Below are 22,502 nucleotides of genomic sequence, written 5' to 3' on the forward strand. Positions count from 1 at the left end.
AGTCAGGTAGAACATTTACTAATTTACTATGGCTTAGGTTGTGTCTGCAAAGGGGAAAAAAAAACTCCCCAATTTTTTCCACCTTTAGAATTCTATGACATTTTACAAGTGCTGTGTTTAAGTGAAAAAAAAGACTTGAAAGCACCTCTTACACTAGTTTTGCCTCATCTTTGGCAGACTCCAAAAATGACTGCACTAATGAAAGAGGAAAAGGAAAAAAAAAATAGGCAAAGGAATCCAAAATCAACAAAATTTCAGCTCTAAAAATTAAGTCTAAAGCATATAGTTCAGCACTTGAGTTCGCAAGCAAAAGAGTATTTGTGTTCGCTCAGGAAAAAAAAAAGTCAAGCTGAAGTGGGAAAAAAAAGGAGACTAGTTTACGATTTCATTGTAAAAACTTGGAGAAGTAGCCCTTTACTCTGCGTTCAGGTAAAGAAAGTAGAGACATTTTGCTAGCGTTCATTCTTGTTTTGTGAAAGCATCATCCATCACACAAATTATCTGAGGTTTTCACACAATTCTGGAAACACTGTTAGAAACATGCATGCAATGGAAAAGAGAGTATCATGAAAACTCAGCATTTATCTTTAAAAAGAAGCACTGCTTGGGCCTCCCTGGTGGCACAAGGGGTTAAGTCTCAGCACTATGAAGCTATCCGCAGCCACTGTGCCATGAGTTCCATCCAGGGAGCTACCCACATGGGGCAGCAGACCTCTCCTGCCTTGTTCCTGTTCCCCTCAGCAGTGTATTTCAGTCAATTCGCCTGTTCTGCTCCCTACTCTGTCTCTGGTGAATCCTCTCACTCCCTACCCTGCACCTCTGGCCTACACCTCAGCTCTTATATGTATAAATAAATAAAAATCTGAAAGAAAGAAAGAGAGAGAGAAACACTGCTTATGAAGAAAACAGCATTACCAACTTGAAAACTGCTTAGCGACCAAGCTTTCCAAGAATTTACTTTTAAAACGTTTCATAACTCCACATAACCACCTCCTTTTTCTCTTCCTAGATTCCCTGCCAACCTAAGTACCTTAAAGCTCAAATGGCAGGTGTGGGTGTTTCAAAACATCAGATATTATTTTGTTTGTTTGAATTACAGTCTTTGCTTGAACAGCCTCAGGGTGCAAATAAAACAAGCTACTAATTAAAATAACCAACAGCAGTACTAATAAAACATCTAAAAAGCAGTTTTTATATAGGAACTATTTAGGTAGTGCCTCCTGACCTTACTATATAGAACAATGAAGGTGCACTTAAAACTAAGTGAGGCAAGAGTGTGCGTTTCCAGAAGCAACTGAGCAGTGTGGTTGCTACTGATGGCTGGACCTCTGTCCCTCAATTGAGATCTGCATAGAACAAACCAGAAACCTATCATTGTCACCTCCACCAAAATCTGTACTAGTGGTGTGAAAATCCCAAGACATCCCACTGATACTAATGTCAAGAAGCAGCAGCTGCATCAGCCCTAGTCCCAGGAAGGTGAGCTCTTCAACAGAGAAGGAGAAATGCTAGATGACAGAGCAGTGCAGGGTTGATCAGAGAACCAGGGAGCCACAAATTCTGTGAGAAATCAAAGCATTTCCTCAGCTCCAGGGCTACTTCTGCTCTGTGTTTGCTCTCACAAATGGAATGTAACCTCACAAATGGTTGTTCTAAATTTCTTTAAAAGAATCTAATTAAATAATACTCCACTTCAAAAAAAGTGAGGCATTTCCATTTCCATTGGAGAAAAACAGTCAACCAAAGTCTGTGGCTACAGAGAGAACCCTCCTTGAAATGGATGCATCATAAACACTTGGGCAGAAATCAGACCAGAGAGAGAACATCTTGCATAAGAAACTACACCCTGATATGGATAACTGTGTACTGATAATTTATTAAATTTAATCTACAGCTATGGTTCCCAGGATATTGGATTCAATAATCAGTGATATTTAAAAATAAAACAGGGCCTCCCTGGTGAAGCAGCAGGTTGAGTGCAGCGCTATGAAGCTGTCTGCAGCCTCTGCAGTGCAGGTTCGATTCCCGGCTGGCCAGGGAGATACCCAGATGGTGCGGCAGACCTCTCCTGTCTCACCTGCTGCTCCCCTCAGCAGCGCTTTCGGTCCGTCTGTCTGCCTGTTCTGCTCCCTGTTCTGTCTCTGGTGAATTCTCTCACCCTCCCATGCCTCTGGCCTATACCCCAGTTTTTGTATAAATAAAAAATAAATCTTAAAAAAAAAAACTTTATGTCCCATAAAAGACTGCCAAAAATTTGCCAAGAATATTTTTAAAAAATTAAGAATCGCCATCTGCTTTCCTTGTTTCATCAAGACAGAAAAGAAGCTTGGCAAAAATTAATTTCAGAATAAATTTAGTTTTCGAAGCAATGTCTTTTAGTTTCTCATTGTGCTCCAAAAAGATATAAAATCTTCATTATAAGTCCATGCTGGTTTGAAGATCAATGTGAGAAACAGCTGATGTAAACACTTTAAGCTTTCTTTCTTCAATCAAAAGATTATGTTATCACAGCTCAAGACCAACATGCAGTTATAAAATGGGCTCAACCATGTATCCCTTAATAGATCACTAAGCACAGCTTTTCATCCTGACTGTCCATCAACACGCTCCACCAAAGCAGCTCTTTCACACTTCTTGATATTGACAGGTTCCTGCCACTCAGAAAGACCCAACTGGTCCCAGAGTGCTCCTGGTTATTAAGGTTCCCCTCCAAAACAGGTGAAGCTGGGCCTCCCCGGTGGTGCAGCGGTTGAGCGCTGGGTTGCGAAGCTCCCTGCAGCCTCTGCAGCGCCGGTTCGATCCCTGGCTGCTCTCCAGCCACCGGAGGAGGGTCCCACATGGCGCGCAGACCTCTCCTGCCGCCCACTGCTCCCCTCAGCAGTGTACTTCCGTCCTTCTGCCTGCTCCGCTCCCCGCTCTGGCTCTGGTGAATTCTCTCACCCTCCCGCGCTTCTGACTGTACCCAGTGCTTGTATAAATAAATAAATAAATAAATCTTTTAAAAAAATAAAAATAAAAATAAAAAAAAAACAGGTGAAGCTTTTAGACCTGCCTAGGAAAACGGCAGGGGGCCCTTGACGTCTACATCCATACATTCCACTCAATTCTCTCCTCACTGCCATTCCCTGGTGGTCTAGTGGTTAGGATTCAGTGTTTTCAATTCTCTCCTCACGCTCCTCATTCTCTCTGCACCACACTCTAAAATCTCCTGTTTTAAAACCTCTTTCCTTCTTCAGAAATGACCTTGATTTTCATTTCAGTCTGATTTTCATTGGGTAAAAACCAGAGCCAAGGAAGTGCAGAATTTCATTTTACCTGACTCATTCTACTGTAAGAATAGAACTAGGCCAGATTTTACAGGGCACATAGGTGTAAAAAATATCTCTAGCCCCAGATTCATCACTGTTTTGTCAGTTCCATGAGGGAAGAGAAACAGGTCGACTTTGTTCACCACTGTCCATCCAACACTCTGGAAGAATCTTGCACAAATGTGTGCTTAATAAATGTTGATAAGTGAATAAACTGTGACTGCTAGAAACCCATTAACGATTTCTGAGAATTATGAAGTTGCTAACAGACCACTGATGTGACATGCTTTATAACATTCTAGCAGGCCAAAAGAAGGAGTTACAAGAATGGTCTGATGTTATTCAAGGGCTGTTTAAGAGCATCTGTAAGTACTAATGCTTTATGACCTGTTCAGTGAGTTAATTCACTTGGTCTTCTATGGAAGTGACCACCCATATTGACTTATTTCTATGCCAATTTTTAAAAATCAATAGCTAATAGTTACATGACATACATACTACTAGGTGCTGAAGTCAAACGACTAAGGAAGTGCATGGTGCATCATTATAGAAAAACTGCAAAAAATGAACAGAATTTAAATCATGGGTGTTATCAAAAGACCTTTTCAACCTAAGGAAAAAGATACAGAAAGCACCAAATTACTTTGCTGACAAACAGAAATGACTCAGTAGGCGGGAAAACATTCAGCAACATATTAAGTTAAAAAGACAGAGGCTCAACAGTGAGTGGGTAAATGTAAATCTCTACTTTGGGGGTTATTATAAGGATCTGTAGCTAAAAGAAATGCAACAGACTTTCTCATACGCATATGGCGCAGGTCAGCATTACAGTTTAAAATATCATAGTTATGTTTCCTGCAATGTGGAATGAACTTTTGTACAGTCAAAAACATGTAAGCACAATCCTACCACATAATGCTATTAATCAGGAAGTAAATTCTCTAGGAAGAATTTCAAAAATACCTGAAGAGTACTGGTCAAATTAACTAGGTCAAACCACAAAGAGTTTTATAAATTTCCTTAAAAACATCAAATCAATCTGTCTACCTCTTGCCAACATTTATTTTCAAAGTTCTGAATTTGGCAAATAGGCAAAAAAATAGTAACATACAAAGATCAAGATTTAAAGCAACCTGCCACCATGCTAATTTAATTTTACACAACATGAAGTAGATAAGTCATTCACTAATATTTGCCAATTTATTTGCAGAAATAAGCTAGTTCATCTTTATATTAGTTAATTATGAAATTAAGATTTTTAAAGATTGTTTAAGTATTTAAACTGGAGTTACTGGGCCTCCCCGGTGGCGCAGCGGTTGAGTGCTGGGTTGCGAAGCTGCCTGCAGCCTCTGCAGCACCGGTTCGATCCCCGGCTGCTCCCCGGCCACCGCAGACCTCTCCTGCCACCCGCTGCTCCCCTCAGCAGTGTCTTCGGTCCTTCTGCCTGCTCTGCTCCCCACTCTGGCTCTGGTGAATTCTCTCACCCTCCCGCGCTTCTGACTGTACCCAATGCTTGTATAAATAAATAAATAAATATTTAAAAAAATAAAATACAATAAAATAAAATAAAATAAACTGGATCTACTAAAGAAAGACTCATGTTTTAATCTGGATTAGTCATTCTCCTGCAGGGACAAGACAGGGTTCTACATGCAGTATGAAAAACATGCCAGATACCTGTAATACTCCACTCCACCCTGCCTCCTGCTTCCACAAAGCAGGGCATAATTGGTTTGGGTGAAAATTAATTATACACACACATATCTATATGTATATATATTTGATACACATGATACATAAGACTTTCATTTTATGAGATTATTTCAAAGAATAACAATCTACCAATCATTAAGCCTATGGGTGAATGATTTTACATATATTATTATTGGTCTTCTTATTAGAAGTAGGTATTATTTCCTTTTCACAAGTAAGGAAACAGAAATGCAGAAAACTCAGTCTCCCCAAGATTCCATATTAATAAGTATCAGGGGGGAAACTGGAGTCCAGGGCAATCAATCCCAGGCTTTCTCCAGCCTATAAACAGCTCCCAAAATAGAGGGGAGGCTTTGAGTTCAGGTCTGTTATTATGTCCATGGACTTCAACGTGGATGCAGTTACTTCTCATTCTGGAAGAATTCTTAAGCCTACAAGGTCTTATTTCTTTTTCCTTATCCTAATCTACAGATGGATTTCTGAAGATATAAAATTTATTTTTTTTAAATGTCATTGTGTGGCCACACTGCTGAAATGCTAATTATTATAAGCTTCCTCTGGAGCATTGGCCAGACAATGAAGAAAGCCTCGAGTTTCAATGCCCAATTTGCATTTGTGTGCAGGTCAAATTAATATTACAGGATACTATACAAAGTAAGTTTTGACACAGATTAAAAAAAAAAGAAAGTAGGAGGTGTGGACTATCTCCTAGCTCACAGCAGCACAAGCATGCCACACCTGAAAAGCAAGCAACATGCTTTTCAGCCACAGAGCCTCACACAAATTAGGGACACACATTGCAAAGACCCCACATTTCCATGGTTCACTGATACTAAGTCAATATTAATACATAAATATATTTCACTGGATGGGCTTTTTAACTTTTCAGTATTATATAGTAGGATACACTTTAAGGCAACTGCCCTTAATATTGGAACAGTGATTAAAAACAAGTTCATTATTAAAAAGAAAAAAGTAATCTCAATCATGCTTGAAATTAAAAGAACCTAATCAAATAGACAAGGGAAATGTAAAAAAGCCAAAGTATCCTTCTACTAATAAACTCAATGTTGATAATCTAAAAATAAGATTCTTGAAAATTTTTGAATTGTATTGGGTTTGTGGTTTTTTCAGTTATTTACTTTGTAAATTTTAGCTTTATAAGAAGTTTGCATCTAGTTGATCTTATACATAATTAATGAGATTATAATGTTATTCAATTACCATTAGGTGTTTATAAGAATTTTTTTCTTTCAAAAAGTCACATACTATTCAAGTTTGAGCGTTAAATCCTTTTTAGCAAGATACAGGACATTATCATCTCAGTTAAGATCTTAAGATCTAATCAAACACACAACTATGCCTTGATCACACACATCTTTGCAAATCTGGGCTACAAATGGGGTTGGATATGACAAAAACTGTCATTTCAAATACAAAATTTCTATTCCCCCAAATCTAAAAAGGTTAAAAGAATCCTGTAAATACAACTCGACTCCATACCCACAAAGACCACCACCCTAAGCAAACTCTATAAATGCAATACAACCAAGCTTTATCCTCTATTTTATAAGCCCCGAATGGAATATCTTAAGAGTCTATGCACTTGTAGACTGGTGGTACAATGTTTTCTTCTGTAAAACACATTCAGTACCACTACAAAAATCACTGTGCTTCCCTGAAAACCTGGGTCCCAGTGGTAAAAATAAAATAATTAGGCCAACCTGTGGGGTAGAAGAAATAAATGGAATTCTCAACATTTAGCTAAAAAAAATTTTAAAACAACAGTAACAAAACAAGACAAGCATGTCTTTGCTGAAGCGTTATAACTATTACTGCTGAGGATTGAAAGAAACTGCAGGATAAAGAGTGATGAGCTACAAGGAGAGAATGACAGCTCACCACTTGCCTTGTCCCCATCTTACGAGTCCTGACACTCCCAGATCTTTGAAGCCCTCTCCACTGCTAAATTCACTGAGGGGACTTTTCCTGGCCCACTAGAAACAAGAGAGGGAGTGGCGCTGGGTGGGGCTGACAGTACACAGAGCTGGCCTGTCTCCAATTCAAATATTTGCATCTGAAGAACCCACATTCACGCTATTCCTTTTTCTGACATAACTTGGAAATGGCATTTTATTGAAGGTCTTTCACATGACCAAGCCTGGTTAACCATTTATCTGCTCTGACCATATGTACTTCCCAACCAAGTAGAAAATCTGAAAGAACAAACACAAGAATCAAGCTCATTATTTAAGTATACATATAAGAATTCTCGAAAGCACTGAGATTTCCCATAGATGACAACACTTGTACTTTTGGTGGAAAATTCACAAACAGAAAAATTAGCAAAAGTTTCAATAAAAACTATCTCATGCTTTTTAAGAATATGTCAGTAAGGTGAGGTATGAAGTAAATCTCTTATGTTATTTTCCTGTATTAAACTGAAATGTTTATGTTGAGTTTAGGGAGATAAGAAAGGAGAGGACACAAAATATCAAATTAAAAGTTTGGGGCAAGAAAGTCACGATAGTGTTTAGTTGTTTGGATATATGACAATTTATTTCAAGTTTACCATTAGTCATTACAATACCCACCTCACTGCTCTCTTTGCTACCATGTCCTAAGCAATCCATGAGCAAAAACATATAATCAGTTCCAGCTTATCCTTACATCTATCTCCAAAGCTTAATCCTCATTATAGTCTCTAACTCAGCTATATCACAATAACATCACATCTGTCACCAACAGTCCTCATCTCACACATAACAATAGGACCAGCAATAGCAACTGACATTCAAGAAGCACCAAGCAAGGGCTGTGGCTCTGTGTGTGAGAACTACATGGATGAAGCTACAGCCAGGTGAGCTACCATTCCCATCACACAGAGACAGAGAGACTACATCCCCAGATGATGGTAGACTCCACTTTGACTCCCAGCGCTAGAACTTCAGAGCTTACCCTAGGTGAATTGGTTTGATGCGCTGCCTGAAGACTCCCAGGTGATGGCTTCCATTTTCTGAACACGAATTCACTCCCAATTTAATAATTCCATTAATCTGAAAATTCCTTACACCAAATTTATTTAAAATTTGGTGGGGTGGGAGAGTCCTCTATCCATTTCTACTAAGCAACATGATTAATTAAAAAAACAAGAAATGGTCTTCTTTAGTTGGATTTAGCACTACATGTAGACTAACGGTATAGTGTTAACCAAGAACATGTCAGTCACTCATAGAGTGAGTGGTAATAAATGGTGGTGGTATCAATTTGGCGGTAGTGAGAATGAGATTAAGAATAAGAAGTGTTACAATGGAGTCATCAGCAATACTAGGTAGGCCAGAAATGCTATTACCATTGTCCAAATAATTTTCATTCAGGTAGAAACCAAAGGGTTGAAAATGCCTTAAATTAAGCCAGCTAACTCAATTTCATTACCATATGAAGAGGAAAATTCCTTATAAGTTAAAAATTCTGCTACTGAAGAATAAATAACAAAGCAAACCATGTTAAAGAAGATGTTAAGGTATGAAGCCAGCTCTCTAAAATCTCAAGAATTTAAGCATGTAAAGCCAAACTAATCTGCCAACATAAAATATTACATCTAAAGCTATTAAATTATAAACTAAAAATGTACACAAATTAATTAACATACATTAATCACTATAGATAAAACCATATTACAGACTTGGCTTATTCTTGACAATTCAAGATATGAACAAGTACTCATTCTTGTTCAGTTTGTCTCTTTTCAAATTAAAAAAAAAAAAAAAAAGACTTACAAACAAAGTTCATCAATCATTGAGAGGGCCTGGTTCTGATATTATATGTGCCCTGTCAACCTTAATCAAATTGCTTGCCAGATCGGAGATAAGTAATGACTTGCTTAGGTTAAGCAAGGCCAGAGTTTTCCTTCTGTAGTATATACATCTCCAGAGTGAAAATAAACAGCCTCACACCTCTCACTGGAGCTGGACTCTGTTGCTATTATAACTCAGTCTTGACTCCAAGGGAGGAGGGGCAAAATGTGCTTTTAGGAAGATCACTTCTCTTTCTTTGTTTTTCAGTCTGGCGATCAAAACCATTTTAAACTCATTAAACAGTTAACAACTGCTTTGATCTACATCAAAATAACACAGATTAGCTATTAATATATGCTTTAGTATTAACAATTGTTTTAGCCAACATGGTATGTGATAAAAAACAAAAGAGAAATAACTAACACTTCACAAAGGCAAAATAAAAGAACCATTTAAAACTGCAAAGCTTGTATTCATTTTCTAACATGTCCAAGAAATGAAAAACCAAATTATATTTTGCCATCATCTGTCATGTTTTGGATAAAGAGGAAGAGCATATCAATTGAGTTTTATATTCACTCCACAACCAAAGACACAAATGCAAAATCAGATTTACTTCTAAAAAACTCCCTTAGCTATTTGTCTTACTTTACATATAATTGGAAAGGCCTTTTCAAACTTCATTTTCAGGTAGGATATACTGTTAAAGAATTTCTAAGCATCAAGAATTCTGCCTATGCTGAAGGTAGGATCTCTGAGACTAGGGGGAAAAAATGAAATGAACTCTTTAAAGAGTTTTAAAAAAACACTAGAAAGTCAACTTTGGGAGTGGGGGCAAAATTCACTTTAGTATCTTCTATTAGGTCTACAGAATCTAGAATCCAAAGCTTATGGTTTAAAAATGTCAAAGACAAAACAAAAGTTTTGCATTTTTAGACCATTTTAATCTTTGAACATTTCAATTTAAATCTAATTTTGAAACTTAATAAATTTTAATCTGATTTAATATCTTAATCTATTCCTAAGCACAAACAAATGTGTGATCATAAATTAAGGCACCCCTCTGCAAAGCAGTACTTCACTCTTTTGTCACCATCTATTTATTGTTAAATTGCCCACTTACACCACAGTACACTCAATCCAGGTAAATCAGATACTAGCTTTTCTCAATGAATGAGAAAGAACTTTTATAAGTGAATGGGGACGTCATTTGACTACTAAGTGTCAAATGATTTTTTTCCAGAAAACTCGTATTTCAAAATGAAGGGGGGAAAGTCCTCTTAATGGCACAAATGAAAACCTCAAAACTCAGTTTCTCATTCTTAGTTGTTGAAGGTCCCAGGAGTTTGGACTGTGGTGCCTGTTAATTTGATTACATAACCGGTTGGGATCTATATCACAACTAATCGAATATTCTGTATATATGTACAACCAGCTAAGGAAATGATTCTGCTGAAGTATTAAAATCTTTTTCTATAGGGTCAATCATTTTCTTATCTTTTCCCTAAATAATCTACCCATCTGGAAAGGAAATCACAAAATTTTAAAACATCAACAATTTTTCTTTAGAACAATCTCTCCTGTTATTCTCATGTGGACTGAAAGACAGCCTAGATTTACAAGGTTTGCATTCAGAAACCCACTTGGGAAGTTAGCTACAAGATTCCTATTAACATTAATAAGATATATGTACTCAAATCCCTGAGCTAAAATTTATTTGATCCCACAAAGCACTGATATCAAGCCTTTACACAAGTTGTATTGTATAATTAAAAACCGCAGCACGGCTGCTATCATACTAACAAACGTGAAATGATTTTAAGACCTAGCCACCACCACAATAGTTCTTTTACAATGCATCCTCAAACACAAACAAAATGACAAATGATGACAATTGTGTTCGTCTAATAAGAGACCACAGTTAACAACCCATTCTATAATGACTCAAAATCGGCTTTACATAGCCATGGGATTAAAAAAAAAAAGTTAGCTCTAAAATGTATGATGAAAATTACATGAGACCTAGAAACATCTACAAAATAGGAGTATTTGCGATTTTTTTCCAAAGAGCACTCCAATTAAATTACAAAACTGTTTAAAACATGCTCACTAGAGCTTAGAATTAGGAATTCAGGGTGAAAGTTTGATCTATTTCTTTTGTTTTAATCTTGGAAAGGACTTGAGCCATAGGAAAAAAAAATTAATTTTCAATAAACAGGAATCAAAAGAACTGACTTAGAAACTGGAACCATTCAAATCAGATTAAGACTTGAAAATATGTTCTTAAGTAGATGTCTCTATTTAGAATTAGGCTTAAATATACTTTAACTCGTCAGAACTATAATCCTCCTTACTGTAAAACAAAATTTGTAATTTCATTTTGGCCAAAAATCCAAGAATTTAATGGAAGAAACCAAAAAATGACCTTGTTTAAAAACGTGGTCACAGTAAGATGAACCCACGGGGTAAATAAGGGCAAAACATAATAAGCCTTTAGTGTGGTTCTACTCAGGAATTTAAAAATCTAGTGAGAACTATAAAAATATCTTCTCAGTATTTAGCAGTCCCAAGATCTACTAGCTCTCTTGTTTGGACTGTCGGGCATCAAATTTAAATCCTGGTATATAAGTTGTCACTAAGTCATGGTAACAGCTAAAAATAGAATTTCACAATAAGAGTAAACAGGGTAAAGTGGGCAGGAAACAAAACTATATTCAATCAAACTGATTTGATTGGCAATATGACGTTATTTACTGGTGTTTATAAGGAGAATAAATAGTTCCTTTCCTAGGAAACTATGCAGTCACGCTGATAATCAATTCACCCTCACATGGTCAATTTATAAGCCAACTGTCAAACTTTTTCAATATGTTGCAAGCCATGTAACATCAAGCCAAATAATGAAAGTTTAATCCCATTTTTATAGATCAGCCTTCTTCATACCTCCTCTTGGACTCTCAGAGTCGCCAATCTAAGGGGGGGGTGCATGATGAATACTATGTGCGTGCCAGCTGAAATGTTCACTCCCTAATTCTCATTGCCTGTTATTCACTGTGTTGTTATTTTGTTAAACACACGCCCTGAGGCCAAAACCAGGAAAACAAGCCAAAATAAATGGGCAAGAAAAATGTCTTATCCCTAGCTTATGATGCTATTTTTCTTTTTATTGGAATAAAAGATGTTGCCAAGCTCTGATGTCACTACAGTAATTTCATGGCCTGACAAAAGCAGTATTTTCTCCATTAAACATTCATCTTCCTTGCCAGTTTTACCTCCTACCAGGCAGGGTGTACAATCACTCACTGAAGAGATACTAATAACTTTAATTCTGATACCATAAAAAGCCAATAACTCGGTAAGTTCCCTGGCAAAAGACAGAAGCCAGAATGTACTTTTTAGTACTTTAGTACCCAGGAGAGCACCCGTAATATTGAGTATTAAAAAACAATGAAACAAAACATGACATCAGCTCTCTCGGCACCAAATAATGTTGCAGAGGAGAAAAATACATATTTTAAACATATAAAACCATTGAAATCGTCAAAATATTTGGCAAGCATTCCAGTAATAATGTGGCAAGAAATGTCCTAGACTCTTCAACATTTAACTATTTTTTTTTTCTTTCTCTAAACCTTTAATCCTCTTTATTTGCACTGGTGGTATACCTGAACTATACGAGTCATTCATTTCCATGATTTCCCTCAATCACGGATCTAGAGAAGGCAGTTTAGCATCTTGCTGCTTAGTGTGATATGTGTGGTGTCATTGACATCATCCAGAAACTTGTTAAAATGGGAAAATCTTAGAATGCACACCAGACCTACAAAATCAGAGCGTGCCTTTAACATCCTCCAAGAAATTCAGTCAGACATGAGAAGCTCTGCTTTAACTCTCTGGTTCATTTAGGGCATGTAGCTGTCTAGTGTTTGTTAGACTTAAGTGAAGAAAGGTGTGAGAGGGATGACTGAACACAGGGGAAGTCACATTGTCCTTAAGGAGTGAGATAAGGGAGAGGCTGACATGTATACAATGATATCCAGTATCAGTGCCATGAGAGACACTCCCAGGCTGCAGGAGACGAAGCAAGGTATTTCCAAGAATGCCAAGGGGCTGATGATGGCAAAAATACCCATGGGCAGCTGGGTGGGTAAGAACCTTAACACCCTGCTGAAAATCTCTGCTTTCGTGAGATCCAAGCCTTTTGGAGAAGTCAGTTTTAAAGGAGAGCAGTCATAATATAATCACCTTTGTGTTTTTAGGAATTTCACTGCCCTGGCAAGATGTAGGAAAATGAATGATTTGGGAAGGGCAAAACCAAGACTGGAGAGAGAGATGAGCTAGAAGTAGTTCAAGGAGAGGGGCCTCCCTGCTGGCACAAGAGGTTAAGCACTGCACTATGAAGCAATCCCAAGCCTCTACAGTACAAGTTCAATCCCTGGCCAGACAGGGAGCAACCCACATGGCATAGCAGACCTCTCCTGTCTCACCCACTGCTCCCCTGTTCTGTTCCCCACTGTCTCTGATGAATCCTCTCACCCCGCCAAACCGCCCCCCCACCCCGCATCTCTGGCCTGTACCACCAGCTCTTCTATGCATAAATAAATAAATCTTTAAAAAAAAAAAAAAAGTAGTTTGAGGAGGCATGAAGGACATTTTCTTCTTAGTTCTGAATTTCTTCTCACCCCCTCCCAAATTTTGAAAGGGTGGTTATAGGGATCCGGGGGTGATAGTAAAGAGATAAGAGAGAGATCTGCTTCTAGGTGACATGTGGGGCACACATAGATAAATACAAAACAGCAAAAACTCTGTATACTTTTCTGTTTCATAAAACTTGAGAAAATATTATTTTGGTGGTTCAGGATTCAATACTCCAATCTTTCTAAATGTCAATTCTTGACATATATTTATAGATCAAGATGGGCACATAGTTTACATTAAATAACTATGGGCCCCACTGAATATCCTGAAAATCGTTTTGTTGCTTTTATAAGTCACTTTTTAAAAAAGATTTATTTATTCATCCATACAAGAACCGGGTACAGGCAGAGGTGCAGGAGGGGTGAGAAGATTCACCAGAGACAGAGCAATTTGCAGAACAGGCAGACTGACCGAAATACACTGCTAAGGGGAGCAGCGAGTGAGACAGGAGAGGTCTGCCGTGCCATGTGGGTGTCTCGCCAGCCTGCCAGGATCAAACCCGCACTACAGAGGCTGCGGACAGCTTCACAAGGCTGCGCTCAACCACCTGCACCACCAGGGAGGCCTTTATATTGGCCTTTCTCCCCCACGAGTTATTTTTCTCTCGAGACTCAAGTGTAAAAGATGTAGGTGGAAGACAGAAGGTAGAGCATAGAGAGGTACATTTACTAATTTAACCTAGCATATACCTTACTGTAGGAGTGAGTAAATAATGGCTTCAAGTAACTTCTCGGATGTATATAAAAAGAGAGCAAATACTATACCTGTCAAGTATTATCATTTCTGATTCTGATATACAGACTACTGCAAAAGCCCCTGTTTATCTTTAAGAAAGACAGTAAGAAATTTTGACATTAGTTATTAATGATAAGCTAAGAATTACATTTAAAGGGGGAAAGGTAATAAGTAGAAGCCGCCAACTTTAAACTAGGGTTGCTCTGAAAAAAATGTATTTAATGACCGTTTGGAACTTTATAACACATCTTCTCCCTCCAAAATTACATATGTCGGAATTATGCAGTTTAGTGACCCCATAAAAGCCTATTCTATAGAATCTTATACTGAAAAGGCCCTTAGAGATCATGTGGACCAATCTCTCACCAAAGAAGAGATTATTTCCACATTACCTTTTGCAAACACCACTAGCACACATCCAGTAATGAGGAACTCATGCCTTCAAAAGGGCATTTTCTGTCATGAGGCAGCTCTATTTATCAGTTCTTCCTTCTTTTGAAACAAAATCTGCATCTTCTGAGTGCCTCTATGGAACAAAAGATGAACCATATATCACGGTATCAACTCTCCCCACCCCCATTGAAATCTTGGCCACTGGTGGTCTGATTTAAGAAAACAAGCAGACATCTTGCCCCTCTGGAGTCAGGGGACCCATCTCTGCACAGGGCTGACCATGAAGAATGACCTTGTGTCAAAGAGTTATGAATTATAAGATTTAATGAAATTCCAAATGCTGAAAAAAAATCTCTCCTGAGAGAGGAGTGGCTTGTGTTCAAGCAGAACATCAGAAAATCCTTCAACAACACTTCCAAGAAGAGAAACATAAGCTATTAACCTCAGCCCCACCCCTCTTCAAAATTGTTTTAAAGAGCTTCAGATGCATTAATATGGATGTATCAACATCATCTGGTGTTCTTGTTTCACTGTTCTGTGGAACAAATTTCACTTAGCCTGTAAAGGAATTGAATTCCAACAATACAAACAGAAATTCTAAACACATACGCAATGCCTGACAGTAAATGTTGAGGTTAACAGCCAAAATTATTCTTCCTGATGTAAGTGCATGATCCCATTCTTCAAAATTTTCCTAGAATACAACATCCTAGTTCCTTTGTTTTCTGTTTTTGATGGAGTCTCCCCCCCAAAAAATATATATATTTCATTTTCTCCTAAAATAATATTATGCTAATGCTGGGCTAGTGGGTACTTCTATACAATTCTAAGTATTGATTATAGCATTGAATCCTAAACTTGGAGGATATAAGCTAGCTTAGATGGTCCTTCTCTATTTTGTAGCTGCCCCTTCCCCTCCAAAACACACACACACAGAGAGAGAGAGAGAGATCAAAAGATTCAGTTTATGCAATTGTAACTGGAGGTTTTTATATAAACCTTCAACCAAATTTTAGACATTAAAAATAAAGATCATGGACTATGGGGATGGTTCACGGGTGTCTTGGCGGTGGTAGTTTTATGGGGATAACACCTGAGAGAATGAATAATGATGTAAAAATATATAAATAAAAATGGTCATGGTGACAGTTTTCTAAGATCTGATTTTCTAACAACTTAGGGAAAATTGTTCTTTCCTTTTTTTCCCCAATGACCATGTACTCAAGGTGCCAATAAAATGAACTACTATGAATTTCAAATGACACAATTTTAAAAGCATGAATTATTACTGTATACAATAACCCGACAAATCTCATACACATGTGAGAAACCACATATAAAAGAGTACATCCGATATGAGTCCAGTTTAAGATCGGGCAAGAATAATCTATGAGACCGATCAGAATAGTTGCTTCCTCTGGGGGGCAGGGCTGTCTGGGAAGGGGCACCCAGGAGTCTCCCAAGGTGAAAGAAATACTCCTTATCTTCATCTGGGTAATGGTTATAACAGGTAAGTGTGTATGTAAAGCCTCACCTAACTGTCTACTTAGTGTACATTAACTGCACACTTGTATACATTTTTATATCATACCTCATCTGGGAAAAATGCAACACATTTCCAAGTGCTTTCTAAGTTTCAATTGCAAAATTAGGAGAACTATAGCAAATAAGACTGTAACAATTACATATACACACACTATTACTAATTCTAAGAATTCCTCATTATCTAGTACTTTAAAGAAATCCTTTCTGGATGAAAGTAGTAGACTAACATGCAGAGGAGTAAAAAATAACAACAACTAACCTTTACAGAGATTTTTATTATATGCCAACCGATTTACCTTCATTATCTCATTTAATCCCCACACCAGTAAAAAATACCATTGTTATCCCCATTTTGCAGATGAGGAACCTAAGGCTTACATCAAGATCTCTGCCCAAGCTCATGGGCACACACACGCATGTGTGCACTAAACTATTAACAAATCACTGACAAGCAAGTTATATGTCAATTTCTTAATTCTATAAAAACAAATCAACCATACTGTTCCAAGCAACAAACAAGAACTCAGATAATCTAAGTTCAGCAATCTAACCTCTATTTTTTCTCCTTTCAAGTAAGATGTAAGGAACTTCATGGTTGCTTAATTCTGTGATTAAAAGGCACATCATTGGCTCAAGAGAACTGGAGTCCTTACTCGCAACCTAACTGATATGTAGCAAAACAAAATGTTCTTTGGGGTAGTTTTTTTTAATTATGTCCGGCCATCAAAATATATCACACCGCAAAGTGACCGAACAACTGTGAGCCAAAAGAAGCACAATGCTAACTTTCGTGTTTACTCAGTTCATTCAAGAGTCCTTTCAATTTGGCCATACTAGTAGAAGGCATGCCTAGGATTAAGGTAGAAAAAAAATTAAATATATTCTCTAAAGGGCTTCTTTATTTTCTAAACACTGTATTGTGAATTTGGTAAAGGACTACATGTTAATAGGATGGAAAGAACTGTGATGCACAGTATGATTTTAATCAGGAGTAAAACATATCAAATCAGCCATCAAATATGCCACAGCATTCTGCATTAGCTGAAAATTACAAGCACTGAAATTCACATCCCTTTTTAACTATTCTCACAAGAGGAAATCAATTAACTATATCATCCATCCAAGATTCAGAACTGCTCTTTCTTGAGAAATATACAAGAAACAAACTGGGCTAATAACTCTGAAAAATGTTTGTATCGAAAAATTATTTGGGGTGGAGAAGGACAGACAAGAGGGAGGAAGACACACTATTATCTCTCAAAAACTTAACTGCAAAGATTTTTAGAGTATTTTTGGTAGATATGTTTTTATTTGCTTGCTAGCAAGTCTGTAAAGCAATATCTTAGAAAAATACTAGACATCAGAGATAATTCTTAAAAAGACAACAGGAAAGAGAGACATACCCTAACTGAATTTAAATTCTATAATAATAACATAACAAAAACAAAATCAGATTTTTAAAAAGCCAATTAAAACATGCCCATTTAAACAAGCATTTCATTTCTGCAAAACAAATTGCCTCACATGAAAGTCTGATTTTGCTCTCAGTCTAAAAGCTATTAAAATAATATGCGGGCTTTTACAGGCAAGACCAAACTGTAACGCAATTTTACATATTTATCAAAAGATCATTTAAAAAAAAAACTTACCAAGTCTGCAACATGTATATGCTTGCGCTTCAGAGGCAAAGTAAAGCAGTGACTTTCTGTACTTAGAGTGGCGAGTACTTCAGTGCTAAAAACATCACCACAGTCCTGATGAAGTCCTTACTAGCAATCTGCCTTTGGGTTGGGCTTTTCTCTTACAAGATAAGCTGTTAAGTCATGCCTTGATTTTAGATCTGCTAACATATGGAGACTTCTTATGTAGCCTCTCTCCACCCTCCGCCCCCCTCCCATCACCACTCCGCTCCACTCCCTCTCCACACACACACATACACACATACAAAAAAGGCACTGCAGGGCAGAAATTCCTCAGGTGCTCGCTAATGGAATTCCCAGGGTCTTGGAGCCGCTTCGGGGATCAAGAGATCTCATAGCCCCTGCTGGGGTAAGGAGCAGCGAGTCTGTTCCATTTAATCAAATACAGAATGAATTTTCAGCTCTATTCACTAGCTTGTCTCCAGGGCTCTCAAAAGGCACCAGGCAGCTAGAATCACACACATGTGGCTCTTTTAGGCAAGTATAATTAGTTTGATTTTAAAAAGCCACATTAATAATATCACCTCAGGACCATTATTCAGGGGACAGATGACAATGATACTGTATGTTTTAAGCCTGACAATGGGGGAAAAGAGCACAAACAATAAGGGAAAACTTGAAGGATTAAAAAAAAAAAAACCAACAAACCAGTTTTTCATTTAATCGTAATCCAATATTTTTAAAGCAACATTATGTGTACGCGTATACCATCTCTTAATTTTAATTAAAAATAATCAAGAAAGCCCTCCTCCCCATTCTCTTGAAAGTGAATTAGTACCATACACACAACAAAAATTTATAAATGGAATGTTTATAAATAAATGGAGTGTTTACATACAATATAAAAATTTAAATAAAAACAATAAAACATTCTTTAATTCAATCCAAGTTAATAAAAATGTTTGGGGAAAAAAGCACCAATCAAAAACCACTATAAAAATCAAGTCCTTCAAAGCAATATATTTAGCAACCAGACTCCAAATTCCCTTTCAAACCTAATTAGCTCCTATTATGTGGCAAGATAAAATATGAAAAGAAAGACTACCCGGTAGACAATGCATCCACTCTTCTGATTATCATCTTATCTATACGTCTTCATAGTACAAATGCTAATCACAAGGTGATAGTTAATATAATTACATGTTACAAATAACACATTTTTCGATTAGTTTTCATTTCCTATTCCCAGCGTGATTTCACTATAGTGTCCGATTTCTGAGATCATTTCCCTAAGATTTTACTTAGAAACAATCACCAATTGTTAATCCAAATGTCTGCACAAATAAACATTTCTAGAGAAGAAATTTTCACTTCCACTTAAGAGTCTGACAAAAGCATAAATGAAATCGTCCAGTAAATCATGACAGCGTAAGGGCAAAATGGAAAAATAAGAGAATAGCATGAGAACTGGTCAACAGATTTTACCTGACCTCTTTAGAGCAAAGCCCAATGACAGAAGTTCCTATCACGACACAAAGCCTTCATCTATATATACCTCGCTGAAGGGGGGTAGGGGAGGGAGTAAGGGGGTGGGGGGCGGGGAGAGGTTCTATCTTAAAGTGAACTTAATTCTTTTCATGCAGTTCAACCACCTGCAAAGAAGGCAAGGAGTAAGATTGATTTAGAAGCCAACCTGAATAAGCTAGATCAGTATGCTCCAAGTCCTAAGAGTTCTTTGTACTTCCTGGCTTGAGAGTCAGAGCTGTTTAAGTACTTTCCACAGAAGAGGAGGCTGATGAGAACTACAGCAATCAATCAAAGCATCCCAAGTGAGTTACTACACAAACAATAGCACAGTACTTCTAGTAACTGATTTTCCTGGTTGACTAAACTATTCAAACAAAGACGGATTTCCCAAATATTATGTCCGAGTTTTTGCATGAAAGTTAAACAATATACACTTGTGTGTCTTTTATAGAAATATAAATGTTTCTGCTCTCCACACTGCCAAACACACCCAGGGCACGTCTTTACAAAATGAAACAGGTTTTCTCCATCCTTCTCATATAACTTCAAGTATGAGGCAGTTTATTTCAACATGTGCATAACAGAAACTACAGTATTTGCAGCCTCTCCGGGTTCCGGAGAATGCTTTCTACTTTAACATTAATTTAAAATTTCCAGAAAATTTCTGAAGTTTTTTTTTTCATCTTGCCCTAAAAGTTGAACTACCTCCTACATTTTCAGCTAAAACAGACTTCAAAAAAAAAAAAAAAGAGCTATAAAATGTAATAGAATGTTTAGAATTCGACTGAGAATAAACCCATCTCATTCTCCAGTCACCTCTCCAAGTTTTCCTCCCACTGTCCTCACCCTAGGTAGTCAGTAGTGAGTTTGAAGGTTCTGGTATCAGTGAGGCATGGAATCTGAATCGGCTCTTTCATCGTGACTGGCCACTGGCCTGAGAATAAATCTAACGTTATCTTTCAGTGCAATCTCCTCTTTCTCAAGGTTTGTGAACGAGGACATAGAAGTTTGTTGCAGAAGTTCCCTAAATTCTAGATCTCAACTGGAAGGCAGCCTGCCTTTAAAACACCTGCCACTCTCTGTAGCCTTGACCAGGAAAGGCAAGCCTTCTGGAGAGCTCCGTGTGGAGAGCCTTCCACCTGATTTGATGGGGACAGGGAGAACAATGAAGGGAAGGGCCCAAGACTCTATCTATGCCCCTCAGTGATTTATTACTCAAATTCCTAGATGTGGCGAGAAAGCAACAAAGGTCTAGAAGCTGCAGACTGAAATAAATAGCGAGCTGTAATGTATTTAGCAAACGATAATGCAAGCCACAGAAAGCTTTACAGAGGAGAAGGAAAAATGCACTCCCTGGGGCTGGGAAGTCACTGAGTCTGTGAAGGCAGAGAAAGATACATTGTGCAGGAAATTTCTCTTGCTTCTCCCTACGCATAAATCACTGTCTCTCGCGGGCGCTCTGCGGGGATCGAGGTTGAGAGAGGCGAGGGACCCCGCTCCCTTGGGAAAACACGCTGGCGCCCCTTGCTCCCCGCTATACAGCATCTCACCTGCCCCAGCGGATCATTGTCAAAGAGATTTAATCGTGTCACTGACACCTCACCCCGCCTCCTCCCACGAGGTGGCTCAGAGTCCGCCAGGACGCGGGACGTCGGAGCTCCAGCTGGGCATCAGTCACCTTCCCTGGCCAGCCCCAAACGCAGCCCTGGACCCCACACCCTCCCGGCCTGGCGCACCCGGGCCCCCCGCCCCCAAGCCTCGTGGTCCCCAAGCCCCGGGCCACCCCTCCCTCCGATCCTGCGGCTGGACCTCCACCCCCGCACCTCTCAGCGGGGCTGGTTAAGTCCCCCGACCTCCTGCGCGGCAGCCGGCTCCGAGAGCCACCCCCAGGTCATCCCCCGCGCGCTGGCGGCGGCTACGGCGGCGGCGGCTGCGATCCGAACGGGCCCCTCCATGCACCGGGCAGGGCGGCTGGAGGGCGCGGCGCCTCGCACGCCGGGACGGGGGCGCGAGGGCGGGCGGACCGGCGGGCTGGCGCGGGGTCCCGGGTCTCCTCGCACCGAGCCGCGCGCGCCGGGCACCCGGGACGCAGGGGAGGGGAGCGGAGCTGGGGGGCGGAGTCACCCGGCGCGCCCCCGCGGCGCGCTCCTCCCCAGCCTGCGCGCGCGCGCGCGCTCCCCGGCGGGCGCGGGGCCAGCGCGGAGCACGCGAGGAGCTGGGGGGGGGGGACCCGGCCGCGGAGGCCACAGCGCCCGGACGGCCCGCGCCCCGCCGGAGGGTGCGCGCGCAGGCTGCCAGATCAGCGGCGGGGGGATGGGCCGTACCAATGCACGGAGGGGGGACGCTCGGGGCAGGACCTTCGCCTCGTCGCCTTGCTACTTGGTCGCCCAGGAAGCCACCCCGGGAGAGCCGAGGACAGCCTCTGCTGGGGTTTGCAATAGGCCAGGAGGAGGTGCCTTAGCAACTCCCGGAGATGCCCATAATGCACGCGCCCTCGTTCCCCTCACCTTGACTTCCCCGGAGAGGCGGCATTTCTGCCCTGTCCACAAATGGTCTATTTGTTCCACTGCTCCCGCCCAGGCCCCGCCTCTGGCCCCTGCACCTAAGTTCTCCGAGAAGCCAATTAGCCCCATCCCTGCTCTTGGCTCTTACCTTAAGGTAACTGCCTTGTGTGTCCAGCTTCCCGCCGCGTCTGGTTGCTTGGCCTTTACACCGCTGTCGATATTAAATTTTTGAGGCACCCTCCTCTGAGTCCCACCCTACCTGCCTTGCATTCATTCGCATACAAGTTTTGCAAGCTGGCAGCAGAACTTTTCAGAGACCTGGAGAAGCTCTGTGTTGCCTGGTGAACCCTGCGCGTGGCCTTTGACCCCAGATCTGCTCTCCTGGGCTGTTGGAATCCTGCCCCAAGTGATCTGATCTTAGTGAACTTAAGTTCAAACAAAAGGGGGTAAATAATTTCTATCGAAAAGGTTGTCACGAGGCATAAATAAATATGATAGTGAAAGCACCTGCCAGCCTGAAGGACTGACTTCAGTAATAATCATATTAGCAGGTCGTTCTTTTTTTAACCATCATGTTATCTCCTATTAGTGAACCACAAAAGGATCCCTAATGGTGTTTGAAGTTCAAAGCTCTAGGTACTG

At 39.6% G+C, this 22,502-nt stretch overlaps 2 protein-coding genes across 10 annotated transcripts in view; one reads left to right on the top strand and one right to left on the bottom strand.

Annotated features, from left to right (window-relative positions):
* The window catches only part of CDON (cell adhesion associated, oncogene regulated), a 97,410-nt gene extending 75,524 nt beyond the window's left edge, over window positions 1-21,886 (bottom strand). For 4 of the 9 annotated variants that reach the window (XR_008551066.1, XM_037505570.2, XM_054693190.1 and 1 more), the window contains exon 1: window positions 21,180-21,275. The gene's annotated coding sequence lies outside the window, so the exon portion shown is untranslated. Of the gene's footprint in view, window positions 1-17,838; window positions 18,062-19,319; window positions 19,398-19,522; window positions 21,042-21,179; window positions 21,276-21,863 lie in introns of those variants that run through there. The other 5 variants (XM_037505572.2, XM_037505575.2, XM_037505574.2 and 2 more) reach the window with 5 other exon arrangements.
* LOC119242125 (translation initiation factor IF-2-like) lies at window positions 16,142-22,092 on the top strand. Its single transcript, XM_037507903.1, has 2 exons — window positions 16,142-16,154; window positions 20,978-22,092. The coding sequence occupies exons 1-2, from the start codon at window positions 16,142-16,144 to the stop codon at window positions 22,090-22,092; spliced, it is 1,128 nt and encodes a 375-aa protein (XP_037363800.1).
* Window positions 22,093-22,502: the final 410 nt, after the last annotated feature.

The sequence above is a fragment of the Talpa occidentalis genome, unplaced genomic scaffold, assembly GCF_014898055.3.
Source record: "Talpa occidentalis isolate TD23 unplaced genomic scaffold, MPIMG_talOcc4v2.1 talOcc4.12, whole genome shotgun sequence".
NCBI lineage: Eukaryota > Metazoa > Chordata > Mammalia > Eulipotyphla > Talpidae > Talpa > Talpa occidentalis.